Source organism: Podarcis pityusensis (assembly GCF_964106645.2).
Source record: "Podarcis pityusensis genome assembly, chromosome: 2".
Lineage (NCBI taxonomy): Eukaryota > Metazoa > Chordata > Lepidosauria > Squamata > Lacertidae > Podarcis > Podarcis pityusensis.
In genome coordinates this window covers 83,277,393-83,301,133 of record NC_138029.1, presented here as the reverse complement: position 1 = coordinate 83,301,133, position 23,741 = coordinate 83,277,393, and the positions used below count along the sequence as shown (strand labels likewise).

Sequence of the window (23,741 nt, the reverse complement as noted above, 5' to 3'; positions counted from 1 at the left end):
GGCTTGTCAACAACCTGCCAAATTGACAACGGAAACACACACCGCCGAAGGAGGAAACCGACCTGCCAGGGCTTAGTCATCCTTCAAGGGGGCTGGGTGGGAAGTGTCATCCCACAACTACACGTGTAATCGCTGTGTGTGTTTGTATGCGTGTTCCCAGACGGCGCCGACCGGCAACCCAATCCAAATCGGGTTTAGTAGGAAGTAAGATCGAGTAAGATTGGCTCGCAAACCACAGAGGGGGCTTAGCCTAAGGGGGCGGGGGGAGAGGGGTGCAGCTCAGGATCCTAAGGACTTTTGCTCAGAAATAAATCCCAATGGATTTCAGTGAGACTTCTGCGATCATAAAGCTTCTTGGTTAACCTGCTTAGGGTTGCAACCCAGTATGCGTGCTTAGAACTGCAGCCTTTAAAAAGGACGTCGTCGCCATCAAGATATAATCTATCTATCATCTATCGTTGTATCTGTTTATATATCGTATCTTTCTGCGAGGTGGATGTGTATAAGTGATTTGTGCAAGAAATAAAGTTATTCAAAACGTCCTAATTGATACAGTAATGTGTTTGGACTGTAATACTATCTTTACTGAATTTCAACCACAGATTGCATATGCTGTAATACTACTTACCTCAAGTATCGATCCTATGAATCGTTTTGCTTGGTTTGTTTTTTTAACTTGCAGATGCACGTGGCGAATACCATGTATACTCAGATGGCGAGTCTGAGACATTGTCTAGCCAATGAAATGGGGGCTATTTCTGTCGTCTACAGGGCCCCTATCCGGCAGAGACTTAGGCACGCTTCAGCCCACTGAAATTGTCAGTGTCGTTGACGTTGCATTGGACAGCGATAAAGAATCAACCACGTTGATAACAGAAGCTTTATGATTATTATGATTTCGATGGGACATACTACTGTGTAAACGTACTTAAGATTGAGGTGAATAGATTATATGATGATGCTTATGGGCTGATCACCATTAATAAGGGGCTTGAAGGACTGGAAATTGCTCCCACCATATTTAAGTAGGAAATTCTTCTGACGTGGGGGGGGGGGAGAGCTTTTCTGCAGGCAAAGAGAGTTTCTGGTGCCATTTCTTTAAACTGCCCCTTTGACGGACATGTTCAAGATCGCTTCCTGTAGGTTACTCTTCGCCCCTCACACTTTTTTTTTTTTTAAATAATAGTTACGTTGTACGGGTTTAGATGCCTTTCAGCAGAGATCAGATAAATACCATTTGCTGGCAGCAACAACAAGAGCGGTGCAGCGCCCCCAGATATTGATCCTGTGTTCCCTAGGGGCCTCTGCTTCGCCACTGCAAGGAACAGGTTGCAGGAAATTGGAATAGATGGGCCTTTGGTCTGATCTGTGTTACCTGCTAGCAGCGCTCCTGTTGCGCTCATGGCAAAGTAGGGCTTTATACCAACCTTTCAATACATGGACGTGGGTGACGTAGGGGCTCCGATCTGCACCAGTCTCCTTCCAAGGCAGTCACGTGAAACTTCTTCGCCTGCCCCTCGGATTTGGTGCAGGTCAAAGTTTTGTGAGTACTGTACTACCTTGTTCTTGAAGCCACCTTGGTCATCATAGCTGTTCCTTGGGGAGGAGAGAGCACTTCACTCATGGCCAGAGGCACCACTCTCCTTTTATTATTCCTTGATTTAGACGCGTCAAAGAAGCGATTCAGTTAACCTTGTTGCAAACTCCAACAGGGAAATCCGGCAGGGAAAGACGGGACTCCACAGCGCCATCTGGTGTCACAGTGCTATATCGCATATACAACGCATATAAAACGATTTTTCTTTACCAATCCAGCTGAGGACTTGCTGAGCTTCGCTGCGCAGTTGGCTAAACTTTAGAGCTGAGCCGACCAATTAAAACAAAACAAAAAACCCTCATAGCAAAGCCTTAGACCGGCCATACTCAGCCTGGTGCTCCGGCCAGATGTTGTTGAACTATAGTTTCCATCATCCCTACCTATTGGATCTTTTGCCGGGGGTTGGTGGCAATTGTAGAACAAAACATCTGGAGGGCTTTGGGGACAGTTGCCTTAGTCTGCAGCCACCCGTTCCTACATACCTACTTGGAAGTAAGGCCCCTTTTATTCCAATGAGACTAACTAAATATGCAGAAGTTCGCACCTGAGCTAAAGGGGGTGGTGCCCACGCACGTCACCACGCAGAATAAATAAATAAATCAAAAGTTGTCTCCATGTTGTAGACTAGGATTAAGGGCGAGTCCTGGATCTGAAAACAGTAAGTGCTGGGTTCTTTATTTATTTACTACTAGTAGTAGCTATCTAATCCTTGGACCTCAAAGCGCTGCAAAAACAAATCTAAAATCAAACACGGAATGATCAGAAAACTCGGAACCGCGATTAAAAAAACGATTAAAAAATAAAAACCAAGGGCAGGAGGGGATTTGTGCCCCTGAGCCGAGTTTTCTAAATCGGCGGAGTCACTGCTGCTCGTGGGAGTGGTAACTATTCCTGCGTCAGTCTAGTGAACCTGAATTCCCAACGGATTTAGAAATGGAGAGAAAATTAACAAAAGCTTTTCGGGGGGGGGGGGGCAAAGCAGCCACTCCGGGTTAACTGATGCGGATGGCGTCCGTATCCCAACGGCGCCTTTTGCAAAAGCCTGGCGGCGGAGAAGACACACTCGCCCGCGGCGCCGGGCACCCTCCTTCTCTCGCGCGGAGCATCTCCGCGTCCCTCCCGAGGCTGCCGCCTGAGGTGCTCCTTAGAACCTCGCTCTGGGCTGCCATAGGCCGGCGCGGGGCGCATGCGCGCCTCTCTCCGAGGGCTCCCTCTCGCCCGCTCCCTGCGCCTCCCCTCCCCTCCCGTTCTCTTCCCCCTTCGGACGCCGCCGCCGCCGTCGCCGACGCAACTTTTCTTGCACTTCGGAGGAGCGGCGAGGGCAGAAGCGCGCCAGACGCCGGAGGGAAGGCGAGCGCCGGGAGCGACTCTGCGCCGCGCGGCGGAGCATGTAGCCGCGGGGAGAAGGAAGGAAGGAAGTCGGTCGAGGGGAAGAGGCACCTTCGCGCCACCGCGGGCCATGGATTGGGGCAGCCGCCGCCGCCTCCCGCTTTGAAGCCCGGAGGAGCTCGCCTTGCGCCCCCCCGCCCCCCCGTCTTGACTGGCTTGCAATGGAGGGACGCAGCCTGGGCACGGCTCGACAGCCCCGGGCGCCCCGTGGCAGCGGGTAGGCAGCAGGCGAGCGCCGGAGGGAGCCTGCAGGCGCGCTCCGGAGGCACCCAACCCGCCGCTGCTGCAGCACCACCAGCACCACTACCTGGGCCGGTCTGAGCCCCAGAGCCGAGCGAGGAGCTGCCAGCCTGGGAGCCGGTCCCGTCCCCTCGCGACCGCGGATGGACCTTGCGAAGGAGGCGCCTCTGCTCCGTCGCTGGAGCGGCCCGGCCCGGCCCGGCCCGGCGGAGATCCCTTGCCAGCCTTTCTCTGCCTCGGAGCGTACGGCGGCGATTTGGGCTTCGCACCGCCTCGCTTGTGGATTACTTGGCTGCTAAGCTAGGCTCGCTTTGGCGGGTCTCTCTCTTCTCCTCGCCCGTCCGCCCCCGACCACCCCCCATCCATCTTCGACGCTTTCTCCCTCCCGCAACAACAATGGAGGTGAGTAACACAACTTAGGAATGGGAAAGCGGGGCGGGGGCTCGAAATCCGCTGGGCTGCGGGAAGGAGCGGGGTCCGAAGCGATGGCTGGATTTGCTCCAAATTTGCGATCGGGGGGAAATCGTCGAAAGAGAGAGAGAGAGCGCGCGCTTGAAAATTAGCTCCTTGGAGAGGGAGGGCGCGAGAAGGAGGCTGTGGCTTCGGATTTCTTACAAATATTTGGCTTAAGGTGAAACTGACGAGAGCGAAAGAATGAGAACATAGGCTTCCCTCTCTCTTCACCGCGTTCATTCAGGAGCCCCTCTTTGCGCGCGCTCCCCCGCCGGTCAGAACTCTCCAGTCTCGCAACAAACCTGTTGCTGCAAAATGCTCCGATTCTGCCCCACCCTTCCCATAATGTGTCCCCCCCCTTGTCTTAGTATTGTTGATTTCCTTGGAAAGCCCTTATCTGTTCTTTTCAGAACTTATTCCCAGCGCCTAAAGCTTCTCAGTCTAACCCACCCCCGGGCCATCCGCCACCTCCAAGGCGGATCGAGGTTTATAGGACATCTCTTGTAGCATTCTCCCGTGCGGACTTGTGTTGAAGAACCCGGGCATGGCAGACATGGAGGCCTGTACCTTTAAGAGAACTTGGCTCGTGGCCAGGGAAAAACCTGGCCGCTTTTCTTCTTCTCCTCCTCCTCCTCCACCTCAGTCCCTCAAATTTTGCTCTCTGTTTCTGCATATTGTCACTTTGCATCTGTAAAGCGTTCCGCTTGTGTTGGAAGGGGAGGACGGAAGGGGCTTTGCTTTGTCCCCCCTCCTTGCTCCCCCCTCCAATTCTCGCTGTCCCTTTGATGCTCCACATTGAGGAGGTTGTGTGTGTTTGTTTTTAATTGTCAATTGTATGCTAAATTAGTTACAGTCGCGAGGTCACCGGGAGTTCAGTTTCACCCAGAAACTAATCTTTTTGAGGGATGGCGGGGCGGGGGGCGGAGGAGAGGAGAAGGAGAGATCCAGGGAGATCTTGAACGAAAGTCCCGGGATATCATTTAATATGGAAGAACAGGGGTGCGAGGAGAAAAGGCAACCTTTTCCCTCCCCTCTTCCACCTCCCGGAGTTTTAGTATATGAGTAGCTTTCCTTGTTTAAAAACTGCAGCCCATAAAACCTTGGAATGCTTCGCCCGCTTTTCTTAGACAGCCCCCCTTCTTTTCCAAAACCCCCTCCCCTCCAGGGCAAGGTGGTGGGCTCGCTCTTGGCCCTGCAAAGCCGTCCAGCCGGCCCGCCTCGGCAATTGTTCCTGCGTTTTACAACCCACCCGAGCCCAGGGGGCTCGCAGTCTGCATGCCTACTTACCTAAGGTAGAGCTAGCATTAAAACAGCGGCCATAAAACCAGATGCCCTAACAGGCTTTCCAGACCTCCTGTGCTCTTTTTTTCTTTTTTAATGGGGGGGGGGGGAGAGAGAAGCAAGTTTAGGATCGCAGGCGGGCGAGCCCTTCTGGCTGCTCTTGGGGAGGGATGATTTGCACTCCCGAAAAAGAAAACGTTTTAAAATAGCTAATTTCCCCCGCAAAAAGCAATGGGCTGCTCTGTCCGGGGGCTGCCTTCGAACGCGAAGTTTAAAGGGCCCGGTCCTAATGGACTCTTCGGCGGCATGTTTCCAGTGTTCGCCGGGCATTTAAAAAAACGGTTCCGGGAGACTTGGTGGCGCTGCACACCACCGGGCCTTTCTTTTTGGCGCCCTCCGAAGGGGGTCTCCGCCTCCGAGCTCTTTCTCCGTTCTGGATCAGGCTGAACGGAATAACCCCACGAAATGGTGAAGTATTACTTCTAACAAAAAGAGAGGGCGAAACGCGGAGAGAGGCACCATCCCTCTTTCTCTGGCCCCCTAGTGTAGCGTCCCGGGGCTTCGTTTGACGGCTTCGGCTGCCCTCTATTGGGGGCGGCAGAGAACGGCTTCCGCGTCCAACTAGGCTCTCTCGCCTTTAAAACAAAGCCGGCTCCGCCATAAACCAGGTTTTAAATATTAGATCTATAGCTCGATCTGTGCGCAGAAGATCACTCAGATGCAGCTATACTAGCGTTAATCCTCCGAGCCTAATATTTCGACTAGGCGCGCGCGGAGTTTGAATGGAAACTCCTCCCGAAGAATCTCCTTGCGCCCCAGGATTCCGAAGTCAAGGCCTGCCGGTGTCACGATCACAGCCGAAACTGGGTTTGTGTGGCAGAGATGGGTTTTCTCATTCGGATATACTGTATATATTTTCTTTAAGTCCCTATCTGTGGATGACTTTTGGAGAGTCTGTCCTGCTACCCCGCGCGCCCACACCCCCTTGACAATCCCCCTAGGACTGCGCATCCTTGGACACCCTCCTCCCCCCCCCCCTTGACTCCGCCAGCATCTTTGCGTGAGGCGTTCCCTTGCGACGGACGGGCTTGCATCTCCGGCGGCGCGCTGCCCTCGTCGGGAAGAAAGTGGTAGAGCTCTGAGGCTGGGACCGCGAAGTTGCTGTCTTGTTCGCGCAGCGCTTTGAGAGAGGCGCAAGGCGCCCGACGGGCGGTGCCGACGTAGTCCATCGCTCATTCAACAGTCCCATAAGACAGGCGGAAAAACCGAGGGAATCGGGCCACACAGGGAGCCAGTGGCAAAAAGGCGGGGCGGGGGGGCGTTGAACCTCTTATGTGCACATCGGCCGAAACACACACATTGGCTTCTCTCTATAGCTGGGGATTTATTCCCTTCTGTTATTTGCACACGCACATGAGTTTTGCATCCCCCCGACGGCTGCGGGGGCTTTCTGTTCCTCTCCAGCCTCGCCTTCTCTGCTCCTTCCCCGTCCCCAATTTGCTGGAGCGTGGCCGGCTTTATGGGGCATGAACTCTCCACATTCCTTCAAGGCGCTTCAGACTGCCGGGGAAATAAATCGGGCGCCGTCAGCGGCCCGTCACTAGGCGCGCAACCCCCTCCGGCCTGTTCCCCCAAATTCCTGCAGCCTTGTGTCATGCTTTGCTCGGGGAGGAGGGCCGCTCCGCGGGGCTACGTTGGCCCTTGGCTTCCTCCCGAGGTACGGTAGGAGCTCCTTGGTTGATACGGTGATTTATATATGTAGATCTGTAGTAAGGGGAATCGGGCTGTGGGTGGACGAGGCCCTCTGGACGCAGCAAAGTTCAGGCCTGCCTAGGCGCGAGACGGCAAGCGCGGGGACCCCGCGATAGGCCGGGCAGGGCCAAGTTTCCTCGCTCGGGCCCTTCCGGCGCCAGAGCCGCCTTCCTCGTGGCGCGATCGCTTGGCTCTAAGGCGCAAGGGAGTCCACCGGTGGCAACGCACCGGCCTTGGAGCCTGGGGGAGCCGCTCCGCCACCGGCGAGCCTCCGAAAGCCCCCTCGTTTCCGCGATCCGGTGTACTCTACAAGGCCCTTCTTGGAACCCAGCCCACTGAAGCGAGAGGCGCCCACAGCTCTCCGCACCGATATCCGTCGAGCCCGCGAAGCGCTCTGACCATTATTAAGCCCCCTGGAATAACGGCGTCCGACGTCCTAAGGCAAGACCGGCGTTAGAGGGGAACGGCGACGCGGTCTGGACGGGTTTGTCAATCGGATTAGGTGGAATGCGCCTACTTGAAAGGCCAAACTAGCGCGTGAGTCTGGAGTGGAGACCAAGTAGCTTCTCTTTGCTTGCATTATTAGGGCGTCATCTGTCCCTTATCGGATTCTTGTAATCGGGCCAATAAAAATCCAGCCATGGGAGCCTTATGCGCGCATTATTTACTTGGGAGTAAACTCCACCGAAGCCGCCGGGGCTTCATTTCTCTGTTGTTATAAGCTTGGACGGCTACTGCTTTTCTGGATCGATCTGTCCCTCGCTCTACGTTTCTGTTTACACCGACTTGAATGGTGCACTTCACGCGGATCGAGTCCTTTATATCTTGCGTGCAAAAGTCCCGGTTGCTGTCCAAAGTGGCGCTTGGAGCGCTGAGGGCCACAGATCTACACCCCACCCGCCGCATTTTTTGCTCCTGTGACACTCACTCTCGAGTAGCCCCGTTCAGTTCACACACACAAACTCGGATCGGTTGGCTCCAGAGGACGATTTCGAGGTGCGACATTCCAGACTCTGGAATGCCTCACGTAACATTAAACGGGCGGGGCGGGACAGGTTACCAGAGTGCGGCCGCCAGATAGAACTTCGGGCTGCAAATTCTTCTTCATAGTCCTTTTTACAGCAAGAACAAGGGTTTGCTCCCAGTTCATCAAAGGAAGCAATGAATCTTCTTCCCCTGTGAAAAAGAGCTGGTTTCCTTTGACTCCATTTGCCCGGATAATTGGAAAGGGAACAAGCAGCCCCCTATCGCCATTTGGCAGTACATGGAAGGGTTTCCTATATCGTTCCCCCACTGTAACCAGAAATCGGCTGCGCGGAGGAGGGAGTGGGAAGAGAGGAGTCGAACTAGGGGGTCTAACTCGCCTCAGGTCCCTGCCCAAGGTCGGAGGAGCTTCCAATATTCCCGTCTCCCCCGCCGTGCGCTTCCAACTGGATGGTCCCAGGGGCCCAGGTCACTGTCCTCTTATTGCCCCCTCGCCCAGAAGAGAGAGCTCTGCGCTCATCGGCTGCTTCAACTGCGGCGCGCTGCGGCAGACGCGTTTCTCCGCCGCGCGCCTTTGCGCCTTGTTGCCCCCCCCCTCCATACGGCTCTGTCTTAACTTATCCAGATAGCACAGTGAGGAGCGGGATGTGGGGTGGGGTGGGGGTGGCACTGTCCGTCTCTGCGGGGTTTTGGTTTGTGTCAGAGCCCTAGGTCTTGCTGTCTGTGATCGGGGGGAGGAGGCGGGACGGGATGAGACGGGGGATTTTATGCGCGGACGTTGGGGAGGAGCGATGGCCGGCGGCGAAAAACGTGCTTTGCAAACACCTTCCTGAGCAAGATCCGTTTTGACGATTCTCGTCTGGAAGCGGCTCCTATAATTAAAAAGGAGGAGGCGCGCGTCGTTCTAATCCGAAGCCGAGCGCCACGGCTGGGACGCGGGTGCTGTTGTCCTCCCTCCCCGTCGACTGACCGTGGCTCTCCACTTGTTGCGCGCTCCGCGTCTGAGCAGCAAAGCGCGGAAGGGGTTGGCAACGGCCTTCTTTTTCTTTCCGGAGGCGGATGGTGTGTGTATTTGTGTGTGTCCATAAAACTGTGGGCTGGGCGCCGCTGCTACTCAGCTTTTTCCTCCTCCTTATCGAGACTGCTTTGGGATTCACTCAAAAGCCGAGCCTTCGCGGCGAGGCGGGTGAATGAACTTGGAGCAGACACTGGCTTGGCCACTGCACAAGTCCCTGGCTGAGGCGCAGAAGGACCGCCGCCTCTCCCAGACCCCCGGGGGGCTGCGCTTTGTTCCCTCGTGAGATGGTCCGGTCCAGGCCATAAAAGCTTCTCGCTCTCTTCTTCCCTCCCCTGCAGAAGTCCATGGGAACCTTAGTCCAAGGTGGAGCTCTGTGGACAGAGGCAATGACTTCTAAGTACCTCTTTCTGAGTCTGGCCATCTTCTCTTCACTTATCCAAGTTGTGATAGAAGCCAGCTCTTGGTGGTAAGCTTTTTAATATTTTCATCATCTGTACAAATGAATTAATCCCCCTCCCTTTTTAAAAAAAACCCATCCAATAAGGTGGAGGAGGCCTAGTTTGCTCCTGGGAAAATAAAAACTATGAACACCCTGAATCCATTTTTCCTATTCTTTTAGGAGGGATGGAGGGGAAAGGATAGGCAGCCTGCATTTATGTAGTCATTCAAATCCTGGTTTGGAATAAGTAGTACTCTAGAAACTAAATTAAATGTAAAATTGTAATCGGGAATGTCCTCCTGGCTTTCTAGACACATCTGTGCAGAAGTGAGCCGCATATTTTTGAGTCCTGTGTGTTTAGGGTCTTGCTGGTTTCAGCTCAAAAGAATTGTGCAAATGAGGCTGTGAAACCCTAGGCACACTTACTGGGGAGTAAGCTCCATTTTTCTGAATAGAATTTGCTTCTGAGTAAATATTCACGCAGAGAGCTAAGATTAAATTTATCCCTTTGAAAGCAGGCACACATGTTGAGGTCTTTAAGACATTGGGTGAATATGGCGTTTGGTGACAGGATTCACTTGTGTGCCAATTCTTGATTGTGAATTTTTAAATGATGGCATGAGGGGAGGGAGGGCCTCGAAATCCCATTTAATTTATCTGGCCTGCATTACATCCTTTATGGATCATGAGACCGAACTTTTGGATGGTAACAATTCTCTTGCTACAGAAGATTCTCTACTGTCTGATAGTTATTTTTCTTTTTAAAAAAGATTGACATGGCATGTTAGAGAATGAAGCGTGTTCTGGGAGCATCTTGGATTTTGTTTCCAGGTTTGAAAAAAGAAAAAAATCCATAGGGATGGATAGTGTGAAATTTGAAGCCTAGGAGGGGAGACAGCCTAAGAGGGGGGCAACCATCATATTTAGATAGCTGCATAATTCAGTGTCTGTCTCAATAAATTCATGCATGTGGTTTACTTTAGCTTTCCAACCATTGAACGAAGCTGAAGACACACACACCCGGCACCTTTCCCACATTTTGGCCGCCGTCCCCAGCAGACCAAATGGAACAAGCAAATTTGTTTCAGGGCTGGGTTCCATGTCTGTGGAATCCACGCAGCATGTGCATTCAGCTGCTGTTCTTGAGCTTATTGCTGCAACCCTTTGTCTTTTCACAGGTCTCTGGGTATGAACCACATGAACCCCATGAACCCCGTTCAGATGCCGGAGGTGTACATCATTGGAGCCCAGCCCCTTTGCAGCCAACTGGCCGGGCTCTCCCAAGGACAAAAGAAACTCTGCCACTTGTACCAGGACCACATGCAGTACATCGGAGAGGGTGCCAAGACGGGGATCAAGGAATGCCAGTATCAGTTCCGCCACAGAAGATGGAATTGTAGCACTGTGGATAACAACTCTGTTTTTGGCAGAGTCATGCAGATAGGTAGGACGGGCCTGGGAGTTGTGTGTGCTGGATTTACGTCATGGTGTGTGTGCTAGGAAAACCTGCCAGGTTCTTTATGCGCCATTGAAACCTGTCAAGAAGGAGAAAGCTAAATGGCCTTTAGCCCAGAGATCCTTCCTGTGAAGCTAGAAGCACATGGGGACCACTGGTGGTATGGAACAGGAAGAGTAGCATTGCCATTCTCACCTTGTCCTGATGCAGATTAAAATTAAGCCAGATCTAAATTTAAAGGAGGAAGCATGAAAACAAGTCGTTTTCAGCCAGAACAGGGTCATTTCTATGTCTGGGATTCCAAAGCTGTGTGACAATTGAATTGGCCTCCAGATTAACCACACGCCAGCTTTTTGTCATGCCATAATTTTTATGTTTAGTCCATTTCCCCTTCACAGCCCAATTCTGTGTGTGTTTGGAAGCAAGCCCCCAAAGTGCTCAATGTGGCTTACTCCCTAGTTAAGTGTGCTTTAAGACTGCAGCCTTCCCCCCCGCCCTAGCAAAATAATTTTTGTTTCAAGGGGATTTCAATTTAGAAATGAAAGATGTTGGCACTCGCAGTCAACGTGCTTTCATTGAGGCTAAGAACATAGGTAGGTGTTGCATGTGTTTAACCATAATTATTATGGTTAATTAAAAATGCTGTCTTGGAGCAATCTCCTGATCCCTGTATGCTGAGAGTGTAGCTTCTGTTAGTTGCTTTTGACAGGGCCCTTCTGCTGTAGAGCTCACATCAGCATAAATACTGCCCCTGCTTAAATTACAAGGGTTAAAAGGCAGCATCACTCTAATGACTGATGGGTTGCTCCCCCTCCCCAACTAGAATAATGGCATTTGTAGTATACATTCAAATCTATACATCTCTCTCCATGTCCCCTCCCCAGCCTCAAACGCACAACTTGTGTATACCAGCATCTCAGAATGCAGAGATCTAAATCTAATTTTAAATCCCGCTTTTTGAAATCGGATAGGGAAGGATTGGAATGACTTTAAAATTAGATTAAAGGTAACTTCATTTATGCATTGAGTAGGCTTCTGCATTGCTTGCAGGGATGCTGTTAAGTCACATTTACCCTAGAAGTTAATTTTATGTAAAAATAAGCTTTACAAAATCTCAGATTAAACATTTTCCATGCCTCCCCCCTCCAAAAAAAGGAACTAAGTGGAAACACTTGTTTATTGAAGACTTAAGTTTTCTCCTGCAGCTTTGCATTACAGATGCTGTAGAACTGAGAGCTTTAGAATAACTGGTCAGATTATCACTGCCCCATACCGAAAAAAAATAAATAAAAACAGTACAGCAAAAGCCTGAAAGTACTGAAACCTTAAGCGTTTGTATACCTGGTCAGGTATGTTCCAGCCTTGAAGACTCATGTCTAAGTTGCCATGGTCTCTTTTTGCAGACTTTGCATCTACAAGTCCTGGAATGGGTCCCCATTGCTTCCAGGTCTCTGTTTCTTCTCCACAAGACATCTGCATGTATTTATTTTTATTTAGTAGGGTAATTGGCCACTTAGATTAACTGAAAATAGAAGTGAGTGTAATGTGTGCATTGAGCTGTTAAAGATCCTGAAAAGTGTATTCATTGAGAACAAGTATGTGCTCTCATTGCATAGTTGGGTCTAGTTTCCTCGAATAAACTATTGGATTGGTTGCTGTTTCTCTTGAATGGGGGACAAGATCTCAGCTTCGGTGCCCTTCTTCTTGCATAGACATGGCTCAGCCTTACAGGGCTATAAATCCACTTACAGTGTGCACTTAGGACAAAAGATTGTGCCAGTTTGGGCTCTCTGCCTGGATCTGTATGTTTCTCTATGATGTCTTTGCTGATTGACCTGAAAGAATTATGAGCTGATAGTGGTTTGATGTAGCACACTAAAAATCCTGGAAGTTTATATAACATTTCAGACTGCTGTTGGACCAAATTTAAGTCAATAGCAAAACTCTAGCTAAGTTCAATATATCCTGCAATATGTTCAGATTGCAAATGAGCCATCACTATGGTACCAAAACGTTGACTTGCTCTCTGTGTAACTGCTCCCAAGGGTTGATCATCTAAACCTGATTCGCAAAAGCCTTGGCGTTCACTTCAGTGTGATGTGAATCAGATCACCACAATATTGCTGGCTCAAATAAAACATGCTGTTTCCTTGCTTCTGAAAGAGCCTGGAAAATTGGTTGCATAATATTGGGAAAATGTCTCTGGGTGTTGTTGTTGTTTTCCTCCCTGGAAGGAGAAAGTAATAAACTGCAACAAATTCAATTAATAAGTTTTTTAAAAATGTCTATGACTAGACATTTAACTGCCATGGCAATAGTAGTGGAATCTCGGCTTCAAGTTGAGAATGCTGTTCAAAGGAAATATAGCTTTGCACCTTATCATATGTTTGTATAAGTTCTTGCAGCTTGATGCAAAAAAACCAAAACCAAAACCCCAAGGCAGTGTCCTCCCTTGCACAGTTGGGCAGCTTAAATCCCATTGACGGCGATGGCATTTCAACCATCAAACTGAGCCGGATTACAGCCTAAATTCCCTTTTGAGATCTGTAAGCGAATCACTTGTTTTCTCTGCAGCCCCTTTCTGTCAAAATAGTATAAAAGTAGGGAGGGCTTTTTTCTTTTTCTTCTTCTTTTTTTTTGAAATAGACATCAGCAGTTTACATGGGAGAATGCAAGAAAGCTTTAGATAATAATAATAAAGGAATCGTGTTCGTGCCTAGCAGAGAGCGAGGAGCTTCTAAACAAACCAGCCCTCTGCTGGCAACAGGACTTCGAATACTGTCAAAGTTGATGAGACTTGCTTTAAACAGGCTCCTACCGTCTGAAGCTGAAGCCTACAGAAAACAGTTTCATGGCACAGGGCTGCTTGCTCAAACTGCTCCCCCCTCCCCTGCAAATTTCTTCCATCTGTTTTCTTTCTCTCTTCGGCATATTTCGATCTCTACCTTTTTGCCCCTGTCCAGACTTGAAAGGGTTCTTTTCAAAACATGCTTGTGGAGAAGAACCTAGACGTGGCATATCCCCCAAAATGATAGTGAGATGTGAGCTATCTCTGTGGAAGGGGACCAATTAGGCAGAGCTCCTATGAGCTTTGCTGTGAATGAAGCTAGAATAAATACTACAGGGTGCTTTCAGTGTTCTGCTATGTCTGTTAAAATCGAGTCCAGCTTATAAAATGCGACCAAGAATTGGTAGGCCTGTGTAGTAGTACAAAGTTCTCCAAAAGCAGGAAGGTGCCCTCAAACAGAAAATGCCTCAGTTACAATGGTTGGGTGCTTTGGTGTGTGCCTTCATCAGTCTGTTCCGTTTGTTTAAAATGTTTGATTTTCCAGTGATTCCGAACTTCCTCAAATAGAAAAAATATATATCTGCGAAAGTGCCTAAATAGCTAAAGGCTCCACTGAAGAATGGGCTCTTTGAAATTTGGGTCCCATTCTTTGAGCTAGTGAAGTTCTTGAAATTGTTTTTGTGTAAAACAACAACAAACCCCCAGACCTCTGGTTTCTTAGAAACATCAGCAGCACACAAGGCGAGCTTTACCACAGCTTTAAACTTTTTGGAGCTGCTACTGTGAGGGCAGTGTTTGTTGCAAAGTATCTGCTGGGGAGGGGGGTACCCTTTTACCTTTCGTAGAGACCCTTAGCTACTCTTTTTGAAAGACTACAGAGAGCATGGTCTGGCTAAAATTGGGAGGAACTGAAAGATGTGGCTTGTGGGGTTCATCAAGCTCCTACGTAGTGAGATATTTATAAATGAATTCTTTTCGGGGGGAAATTGGATTCAGGTAATATACCAACTAATGAATTTCCCCTCAGGATAATTAGTAATTAGCCGACTTGAGTGGAGCTTTCCATCACAGAAGACTCTCTTATGCTGCAATCCTGTGCACATTTACTAGGGATAAAGTCCCATTTAACCAAATGGGACAAGCTCTGAACTTCAAGCCTTTAAACTTTGGCAATGAAGAAGAAAAATCCTAAGAAGACTTCTGACATTTTTTCTTTTACTTTACCAGAGCTGATGGCCAGACCTCAGGCTTCTCCAATGTGTTTCCTTCTTTGTAGATAAATGAATAGATAATTCAAGATGCCTGAATTTCTTTCTAACCAGCATAGCAGACTCTAGGATTTTTATGCCACTATCCTGATATCTAATACCATCAGCTACAGTGGGAACACTTCATTCGTTTGCTGTTGTTTCCCTTTTCAAATGAACATCTGTCACGTCGGGAGTGGGGGAAGCTCAGAATTGAATGGCAGTTGATCTTCACCTGTATTAAATAAAATAAATGTATGTGATCCTGGTGTGTAACTCGGAGCCTCCTTTTTTTCCTTGCAGGCAGCCGGGAGACAGCCTTCACGTACGCAGTCAGTGCTGCCGGTGTGGTCAATGCCATGAGCCGGGCCTGCCGGGAGGGGGAGCTCTCTTCCTGTGGCTGCAGCCGGGCTGCTAGGCCGAAAGATTTACCTCGGGACTGGCTGTGGGGTGGCTGTGGGGACAACATTGACTATGGCTACCGCTTTGCCAAAGAGTTTGTGGATGCCCGCGAGCGAGAGAGGATCTACCAGAGAGGAACTTACGAAAGCGCCAGGATCTTGATGAATCTTCATAACAACGAAGCAGGGAGGAGAGTAAGTCTCACACCCCCTCAAACCGCCGCCCCCTCCCCCCAAAATAATGTTTGTTCTTGCTTTTTCTTACTGTGATGCCAAACCGTTTGCGTTCCCAAGGCCCGTTTCAAATCTGTAGCAATACCTGTTCCCAAACCTCTGTGTGTGGTGGGTTTTTTTCGGGTTAAAAGCAATTTTATTTTGAATGAGTTTGAACAATGGGTGATCTCTGGAATATGTCTTGTTTAAATAAGAGAGATCTGTTATTTCCCTTTAGATCTGGAGGGGGAAAGGTTCCATTTAAATGCAACGAATGAGAGTGGGAGAAGGAAGCCTATCAGTAACTACTAGCTAGAATGGCTTTGCTCTGCCGCCACAGTTGTGCTCGAATCCTGCTTGCTGATTTCCCCACAGGCTTCCAGTTGGCCACTGTGTGAACAGGATGCTGGACTAGATGGACCACTGGCCTGATCCAGCAGGCTCTTCTCATATTCTTATGTATAAGGCAACGACAAGGGCCATGGGTTGATAGCCTTCCTTCAAATGAGCTAAATACGTACCCCCTTCCCACCTCCCTTCCAAGTTGTTCTAGTAAAATAGTGCAAGTCACAGTGAATTTTATGCAGAATAGAATTTTATTAGTTTATATTTCCAACCAATCCAGTTTTCTTTGGAGCGGGTGACCGAAGCGCCGTATTTTGCCGGAGTGAAATATTCTTGCAAGGGGGCTATTTTCACTCTTCCTTGTGAGGTTGTGAAAAAAAACACACCCACCCAACAACCAGCTTCTCTGTATTATTAGAAAACATGCTCTTCTGCGGTGGAAGTCAGTTTTTATGGCTTTTTTAATCTTTAAAATCTTTTAAACGAATGAGTGTAAACTTCATTTTTATTGCCCTGGAGTGGAAGGAGCCAAAGTCATTATTTTCCTAGAAGTGACGGTGCCAGGACTCGTCGGCTGGAGACTTTACACTTGTGTTTCAAGGTGAATTAGGATGAAGGATAATTGAAAATTAATAGCATTTAAATGTGAGAAGAAGGCATCTGAAAGCAATGGAAAGGCCAATTTGCTGCTAGGCAGGAGAAAAATGGCTTTTCACAGTTGCCCCTGTCGGCTTCGAGTGGTTCCCTGCTACCACCCCCTTTGAGCTGCCTCCCTGCGATGGCATTTGGCAGAGGTTGAACTCTCCCTCCTCCATCTCCCGCCCCCCCAAAAACTTTCTTTTAATGCTGGGTGGAAGTGGCATTCAGCATCCACCTAATGTGTCAGACCCCAGGATTTTTGGGGCTGTGTCAACACTGACTCATGTCTATTTATACAGGGTAAATTATCGAGGTCTCCTTGCCAAGGCTTTACAAAGAGGATATTGCGGTGTAGGCCTGTCCCCCACCCAGAGGTGTTTTGGGGTTTTCTCTCTTGGATGGAGCGACTCAGCTGCATGCGGAGAGATTGGTGTAGGAGGAAGCTGCCGAATCAGGAGTGGAAAATCTGCAGTGCGGGTGGTGTGCAGGGAGAGAGAAAATCTGATGCAAGTCTAGCAGCGGCAAGCCAGTCCACTGACTGGTCAGGTGGCATTGATTTTAGTTCTGCCGTCTTGTGTGTGGCTGAGGATTGGCGGCAGGGCATCTGTTTTGTGTGCAGAAGATCTTGGGTTCAATCCTCGGCATCTCCAGCTTGGGCTGGGAATGCCTCGGTCTGAAATGGCCAGCCAGTATGGACTTTGGATGGGGGACCTGTAGCCCTCTAGACATTGTTGGACTCGCAGCCAGCAGAGCCCAATGGCCAAGGATAATAGGAGCTGTAGTCCAGTAACATACACTAGAAGGAGCAACAAACTGACTTGGTAGGCAGCTTCCTATGTTCAAGGGAAGAAGACCATAGCTTAGTGACATAAATCTGGCCCAACTGTTTCCCTCTCGGAATCTCCCCTCTCTAGCTGATCTCAGCCTGATATAGCTCTTTAGCCAAGGAAACGGCCACCAGTGAATGCACAGTATCTATCATGCTTCTGCCTAATCCCACAAGCTAGGTGGCCATATTGGGTGCTTTTCACTATCCATTTGAACAAATTTTGACATGGACTTCTGATTATGGTTTGAAGCAGTGCCTGCTCCCATCTGACACGACATGGTTCTTGCGTTTTTAAGATGTGCTAGGGTGTTTGCAAGTGCATGGTTGCTAACTGGATGGCTGCTTCAATAATGGCAGTAGGATGTGTTCGTGGGAATCACTTGGCATTTGCCCCTTGAACATGACAGCCAGCAGTTCACCTCGATAGTTTTGAGGCAAACTAATAATTTGCAATACACACAGTTTGCTTGGTTTTCAATTTGGAACAAGCCATGGTTATTCTTATAAGTGAATATGTGTTTGAAAGAATTGGCTAGATGAGGTTAACAGGGAATGTGCGAACACCCAGTGCGTTCCAGTGGCCAAACCATTTCCCCTACTTTCTTTACAGTAATTGTAGATTTCAGTGGTTCTTGGAGTGGTCCATAACAATGGTGATGCTGCTGCTGATAATGATGATTTTATAATGACAACAGTTAAAATAATGTCAGTTAAGACAACAGTGCTTTTAAAGTTACAGTGAGTAATTACAAAAACAAGGAAAACAGTAGCTTAAACAATAGAATGCTGTCAAAGCTCCATAGTTTGGTGGAACAGAAAAGGCACAGTGAATAAATATGCTTCGATTCTTCTTCTAAAGGAAGGGGAAGCAGTGTGCCAACTTGACCTCAAGGGGAAAAGAATTTGACAGCTATGGGGCCACCACTGAAAAGGCAAAACTATTTGAACTAGGCCTGTGTAGTATGCCGTAATAAATGACCTGATTTGGTTGGGAGTTACAGATCGCAGCATTTTTGAATGGCCAGAAGCTCACTCCTATTCCAGCCAGCATTGCCTGTGCATGGCTTCCTTGCGCAGTTGTCACAGCCTGCTGCTCCTGCTGCCTACCCTGGGTTGCCTTAACTGTTTTCCTTCCTGGTCCTGTATTCTAGAAAGCACCAGGTGGCTGGATCTAGGCATCCTTTTGGTTTTCTGAGGTGTCTCTGATCTAGTGTAGCTCTGGAGCAATGGTGGGGGAACCCTTCTCTTCAGTCCTAGGGCCACATTCCCTTCTAGGCCACCCTCTGGGGGCCATATGCTAGGAGTGGGCAGGGCCAGAGGCAAAAGGAAGTGGAGCAAGGAATGTAAATTGTACCTTTGTGCAGGCTAGATCCTATACCCGCCCGTCTTCCACTGTCTATCCTCCATCGTCATCAGAGTTCAAGGACACATTCCAGCCAGGCAGAAACACTGCCAAGGGGGCATGACTTGGAGAGAGGGGTGTAGCCTGAGGAGAGTCCCAAAAACAAAAGAGAAATGGTGTGTGTGTGTGTCAGTCTCATTTGGCCCCAGGCCTGAGGTTCCCTACCCCCTGCTCTGGGGCATTGTGAGAATTTAAAAGGGTGTCTAGATCCAGCCATGCAGTGCTTCACACAGGGCCCAGCGGCAGAAGAGAGCTCCCAGTTCCTTGCCATACTTGGCGCCAACCCTGCCAGGCAGTATAGATGCTTTAGGCACCACATGGAAATACTCCTCATAGCATCATTAGGGGACCAGTGCCAGGTGACGAGCTGCTCGCATGCATATCACGGGTGATGTGAGGAGTTGCCCAAGAGACCCCTGATCCATGTAATTCAATGCTATTTGACTCCTGAGACCTTTTAATTTCCCGTCAGCATAGCGTGTGGCCGCTGAGCTATTGTCCCCTCTCATCTCAGTGCCTGTCCAAGGGGCCAAGACAAAAACATCTGTAGAGATGTGGAGAAAATGACCCAATTCATGTGGTGAGCCACGGTATGCCAAACAGCTTTCCATGGAGTAATTTCAGCCTCTGTGTGGTGGCCAGACCATTCCCCGGGAGCGTTAGGAAGACTGCAATGTAATCAAGAGTCTTATATGACAACTGGTGCTTAATTTTTTTTGTTGTTGGCAATTTATTGTCCACTTTTCATTCTTGTCCCCATGGTTGGTGAAAGGCTTTCGGTAAATGACATGCTGCAAGTTGCACAGAGGGATGTGAGCCAGACTTGTTCCTGTCTGTTATGCACGTATGTGTGCTATGTATATATAAATATAATCTCCCCTTGGGTTATTTTTATTAGAAAGGTGAATAATAAGCCTATTAAACAAAGGAGGAGGCAGACAAACAAATTGACAGGGAAATGTGCCAGAAGTTCCTCTTTGTGTGCTGGACTTGCCACGCTGTGCCAGTTGACTGTTAAGAACAGGTGGGGCTTTTTGTAAAGGGAATGAATGAAAGTAAAGCTGTTTTTAATCATCCTTCACAATAAGGGCGGTGTGGTGTGTGTGTTTTTTGAAGGATCCCAACAGGGCAGTTCAGAGGTGTGTCCTGGAAGAGTGACAGCGCTGAGCCAAGGAATGCAGTGCTGTCAAGGGGGAATGGATTCCCCGTTGCGAAGGCCATGCCTCCTGCGTGTTTGTGGCGGAGGTATATTTTGCCCCAGGCTTGCACTGACCTTCTTCCTTCTTTCCAACTCCCACCCAGACGGTGTACAGCTTGGCGGACGTGGCCTGCAAGTGCCACGGGGTGTCCGGATCGTGCAGCTTGAAGACCTGCTGGCTGCAGCTGGCTGACTTCCGCAAGGTTGGCGACGCCTTGAAGGAGAAATACGACAGCGCGGCAGCCATGAAGCTCAACCCCCGGGGCAAGCTGGTGCAAGTGAACAGCCGCTTTAACGCACCCACCATCCACGACCTGGTGTACATAGACCCCAGCCCCGATTACTGTGTGCGCAACGAGAGCACCGGCTCCTTGGGCACCCAGGGGCGCCTCTGCAACAAGACTTCGGAAGGCATGGACGGCTGCGAACTCATGTGCTGCGGCCGGGGCTACGACCAGTTCAAGACGGTGCAGACGGAGCGCTGCCACTGCAAGTTCCACTGGTGCTGCTACGTGAAATGCAAGAAGTGCACAGAGATTGTGGACCAGTTTGTCTGCAAATAGATGGGGACGGGTGGGAAGAGCTTTTTTCCGGTCTACCAGCAGAGGGCAGTAGGGAGGGGGGGAGGTTGCCCCAAGAAGGTCTCCACTCTTATTTATAGAGTCCAGCGGGTGCTTTCCTTGTTTGGAGATTTTTTAAAAAATCTTCTTCAGCAAGAAGTGATGGGAAAGCTTGCTGCATCCAGCTCAGACTGTGCATAGTTTTTTAAATATTTTGTTTTTGTTTTGCAATAACGTGTGGGAGAACCTGAGAGAATATTTATTTTACAGGATTTGGAATTAAGAAAAGAAAAGATAGAGTAGTTCAAAGGGAAATCCAACCCACCCCCATATAGCCTCGTGGGACATAGTACAAGTGCAGTAGATGAGGTATCCGCGTTACATGCTTTGGAGCAGAGCATGACCCGTAACGGCTTGGTGACATACACATCTGTGCAAGGTATTTCTTCTGAGCTTTAGCAACCCAAAAGAAGCGAGACAGTCAGATACAGCATTGATCCATATATCTGTAACCTGTAGCTCTCCTCAACGTGGCAACTTGAAGGTGTGGGTGGAAGCAGAATTTCCCAAAAGCCACAGTTGTGCTGCTAGGTAATGTCTAAAGGCCCATTGGCATAACATGGCGTTCCCCCATTTAGGCTTGGGAATTCTGTGCAAATGCATTGTGGGGAATGACGCTAACCAATAGTAGCCAGTGGGGTGGGGTGGGGCCTCCCGACACCAGTATTGCTCACGTTTGCCTGGATGGCACTGGAGTAGGGTGGTAGTGAGTTCAAAGCTGTAGAAACCCACATCGGGAGCGTGGCTCTGTAGCTCTGCCTGCCTGCAGCAGCCATGATGGATGCCAGTTTTAGGGCAGGTGGACGTTGCAGTTCTCTCACCAGCACCGTCCCACAATGCACCGTCTCGCGGGTCTCCATTAGAAGGAAGAGGTATCCTGAATGGGCAAAGGCAAAAGAACCAACCAACCGATTCCTTCAAACAGCTAGCAAACCAGGAGGAAAAATATCTGACTTTGACTGCACAGCGCAGATCAAAGCAGAATTTGGGACGTTGCCACGTCAAGTAAAACATGCCTATCTCACATTATGCACATTTAGAAAAGCCTTTCTGCCTTACTTTATAAGAATATTGAAGAGCTATCTGTGGGATTTCCTAAGCAGTGTGTGTGCCGGTTTGACTGTGCTGAAACTGCAGCTGCATTTGTGTGTGCAGTCTGCAAAGTCCTTAAAAACAACAATAATAAATTCAAAACTAATTCTTTCTTTTTAAAGTGTTGTGCGTAGTCAGTTCCCTTTTTAAAAAATCAGTTGACTGATAGCATTGCGGAATTTGGGGAAATGCTGAGTTGATGATAACGCCGCGTGGTACTTCTTTTTCTAAAGTGCTGTTACAATTCAAAGTGCCGTGTGGCAGCAACGCCTAAGTGATCATCCTGTGTCTTTTTCATTTTAATGCACAATGCTTTAGAAATATATTGCAGCTATGCACAAACTGCTCAAACTGTACTTGAGCAATTATATATGGGAAAACTATGGTCTGCTGGTGTCTGGTATCTCGAACCTTTTTCAAAAAATACAATCATATTATCAGGACAAACTACAAACTTATGATTTCTTTTTTTAAAAGAAAAAAGAAAAAAACCAATAGCACAACAGTACAAAAGGCTTTCCATTTGCCAGGACAGTTTCTTCGTTTAGACTGAACTTGTTGCTATCTGCCCCCCACCCTGGTCCACATTTAAAATAGCACACACTAACAAAGTTTTGTTTTTTAAAAAACAAAAGTCAGGTTGGGTGTTTTTGTTTTTTGCAGGCTTTCACAACACATGGGTGTTGAAGGGTAAGTCAATCACAAATTAATCAAGGCTTTTTAAAATTCCTCCCAGAACATAGTATCTTTCTGCTCAATTCAGTGAAAGCTCCTGTATACCTCTACAGTTGGTTATGTTTGGGGACTGTACGTGCTTGATGCGTGAGTTTGCAATGATTTGGAGCAGACTTCCACAACCTACTGCCCTCCAAATGTTTGGGATGGCAACTCCCATCAGCCCCAGCCAGCAGGGCCATTGGGAGTTGAAATTCCAAGCTTTTAGACTGTTGGTGCCAACACAGAGCGCCAATGCTTAAAAGTTTGCACTGGTTAGCCTTATGCAACTGAGCTGAGTTCAAGGCCATTTAACTACTTGGGCCCAAGATATCCAAAGGACCACCTCATATTGCATATCCCTGTTTGATCACTAGCTTATTAGTGGTCCCCTGTGGCTCAGGTGCTGAGATTGTGTCTACCAGGAGACATGCTTTCAAAGTTGTACGTCCAGCTGTGGAGTTTCCTCCCAGCTGAGATCAGACCTGTTGACCTCCTGGTCCCTTGGTGAAGACTTTTTCGCATTGCAGCAGGTGTTTTAAGTGATCTTACAGTCAGTTGCAACTGATTTTGAGATGTGTGCTGTATCCCTCTTGTACACCGCTTAGAAATGAGGGTACTAAGCGGTATATAAATGGATAAATCTGGAGGGCACCAGGCTGGGGAAAGCTTGCTTAGAAGCGTTCTCTTTCTGCAACGCTGTCATTGCGGATAATGGAAATGAGAGACACAAATGCATCTTAACACAAACGGCCCATGTTAATTTTTTTAAAAAGGCAGTCTTAGCTCTTGCCTTTGCCACAACCCCAGTGCTGCCTTTTCATTCCTTGAAAGACCTCTGCTCTTCCCCTAAATCATCCTGTCCAATACATATAAGCAGATTGCAATGAATTCCAGGCTTCCATATTAGCATTACCATTTTAGAAGCTTTACTTTTTCAAAATTCTGTGAGCTGTCTCATTAATGCCATCAGGATTATCAGCTTTCCAAATGATGATTGCTCTTAATTTATTGTGCAAGGGTATATTTAACTTCCCTGGTTCCTGGTGTCTGCAAACCAATGTCAACTTAAAAATAAAATGAAATAAAGCACTAGTTCACTGAATATGTCACTTTTGGTTTTTATTATACAAAAACCATAATCCTTTTTCTAAAAAAATATGTTGAATCACGTATTCTTTATAGCGACTCCTGTCTGTGAGAGCAGACAGGAGTCTAATGATCCTAGCTATTAAAATGCTATTTAATGTAAAATATTTCACTTGTGTTCTTCAGATATTATGTAAATCTACTATGTCCTCTTCTTTGTTCTGTACATTTAATGTACATATTTTCGTCTCGTGTGATTTGTATATTTCACTGGTTTTTTAAAAAAGGCTTATGCCGTAACGGAAAATAGACTATAAAAATAAAATGTTGGTTATATATTGGGAGGTGGCTTTAATTCTTTTGGAAAGAGGGTTTTTATTTAAACAAGGAGCGAAGCTGCTTTAAAGAAATACTTTGTGGTAAGATAGGCAAATGACAAACAAACTGAATTTTAGAAAATGTGTAAAAAGGGTGTGGGGAACTAAAACTTCCATCAGCCCTAGAAAGCGTGGCAAGGGGGAATGGGAGTTGTAGTTCCACAGCATCTGGTGAGCC

General features: G+C 48.4%; 1 protein-coding gene across 2 annotated transcripts; it reads left to right on the top strand.

Moving 5' to 3' along the window:
- The first annotated feature begins 2,228 nt into the window (after positions 1–2,228).
- WNT5A (Wnt family member 5A) lies at positions 2,229–23,522 on the top strand. Of its 2 annotated transcripts, none has more exons than XM_080996048.1 (5): positions 2,229–2,255; positions 9,053–9,180; positions 10,332–10,597; positions 14,948–15,240; positions 19,776–23,522. In XM_080996048.1, exons 2-5 carry the CDS (start codon positions 9,059–9,061, stop codon positions 20,232–20,234), a joined length of 1,140 nt encoding a protein of 379 aa, XP_080852174.1. In that variant the 5' UTR covers positions 2,229–2,255; positions 9,053–9,058; the 3' UTR covers positions 20,235–23,522. The 2 variants fall into 2 exon arrangements, with proteins under 2 accessions (XP_080852174.1, XP_080852173.1); XM_080996047.1 differs by lacking the exon at positions 2,229–2,255 and adding an exon at positions 3,417–3,628.
- Positions 23,523–23,741: the final 219 nt, after the last annotated feature.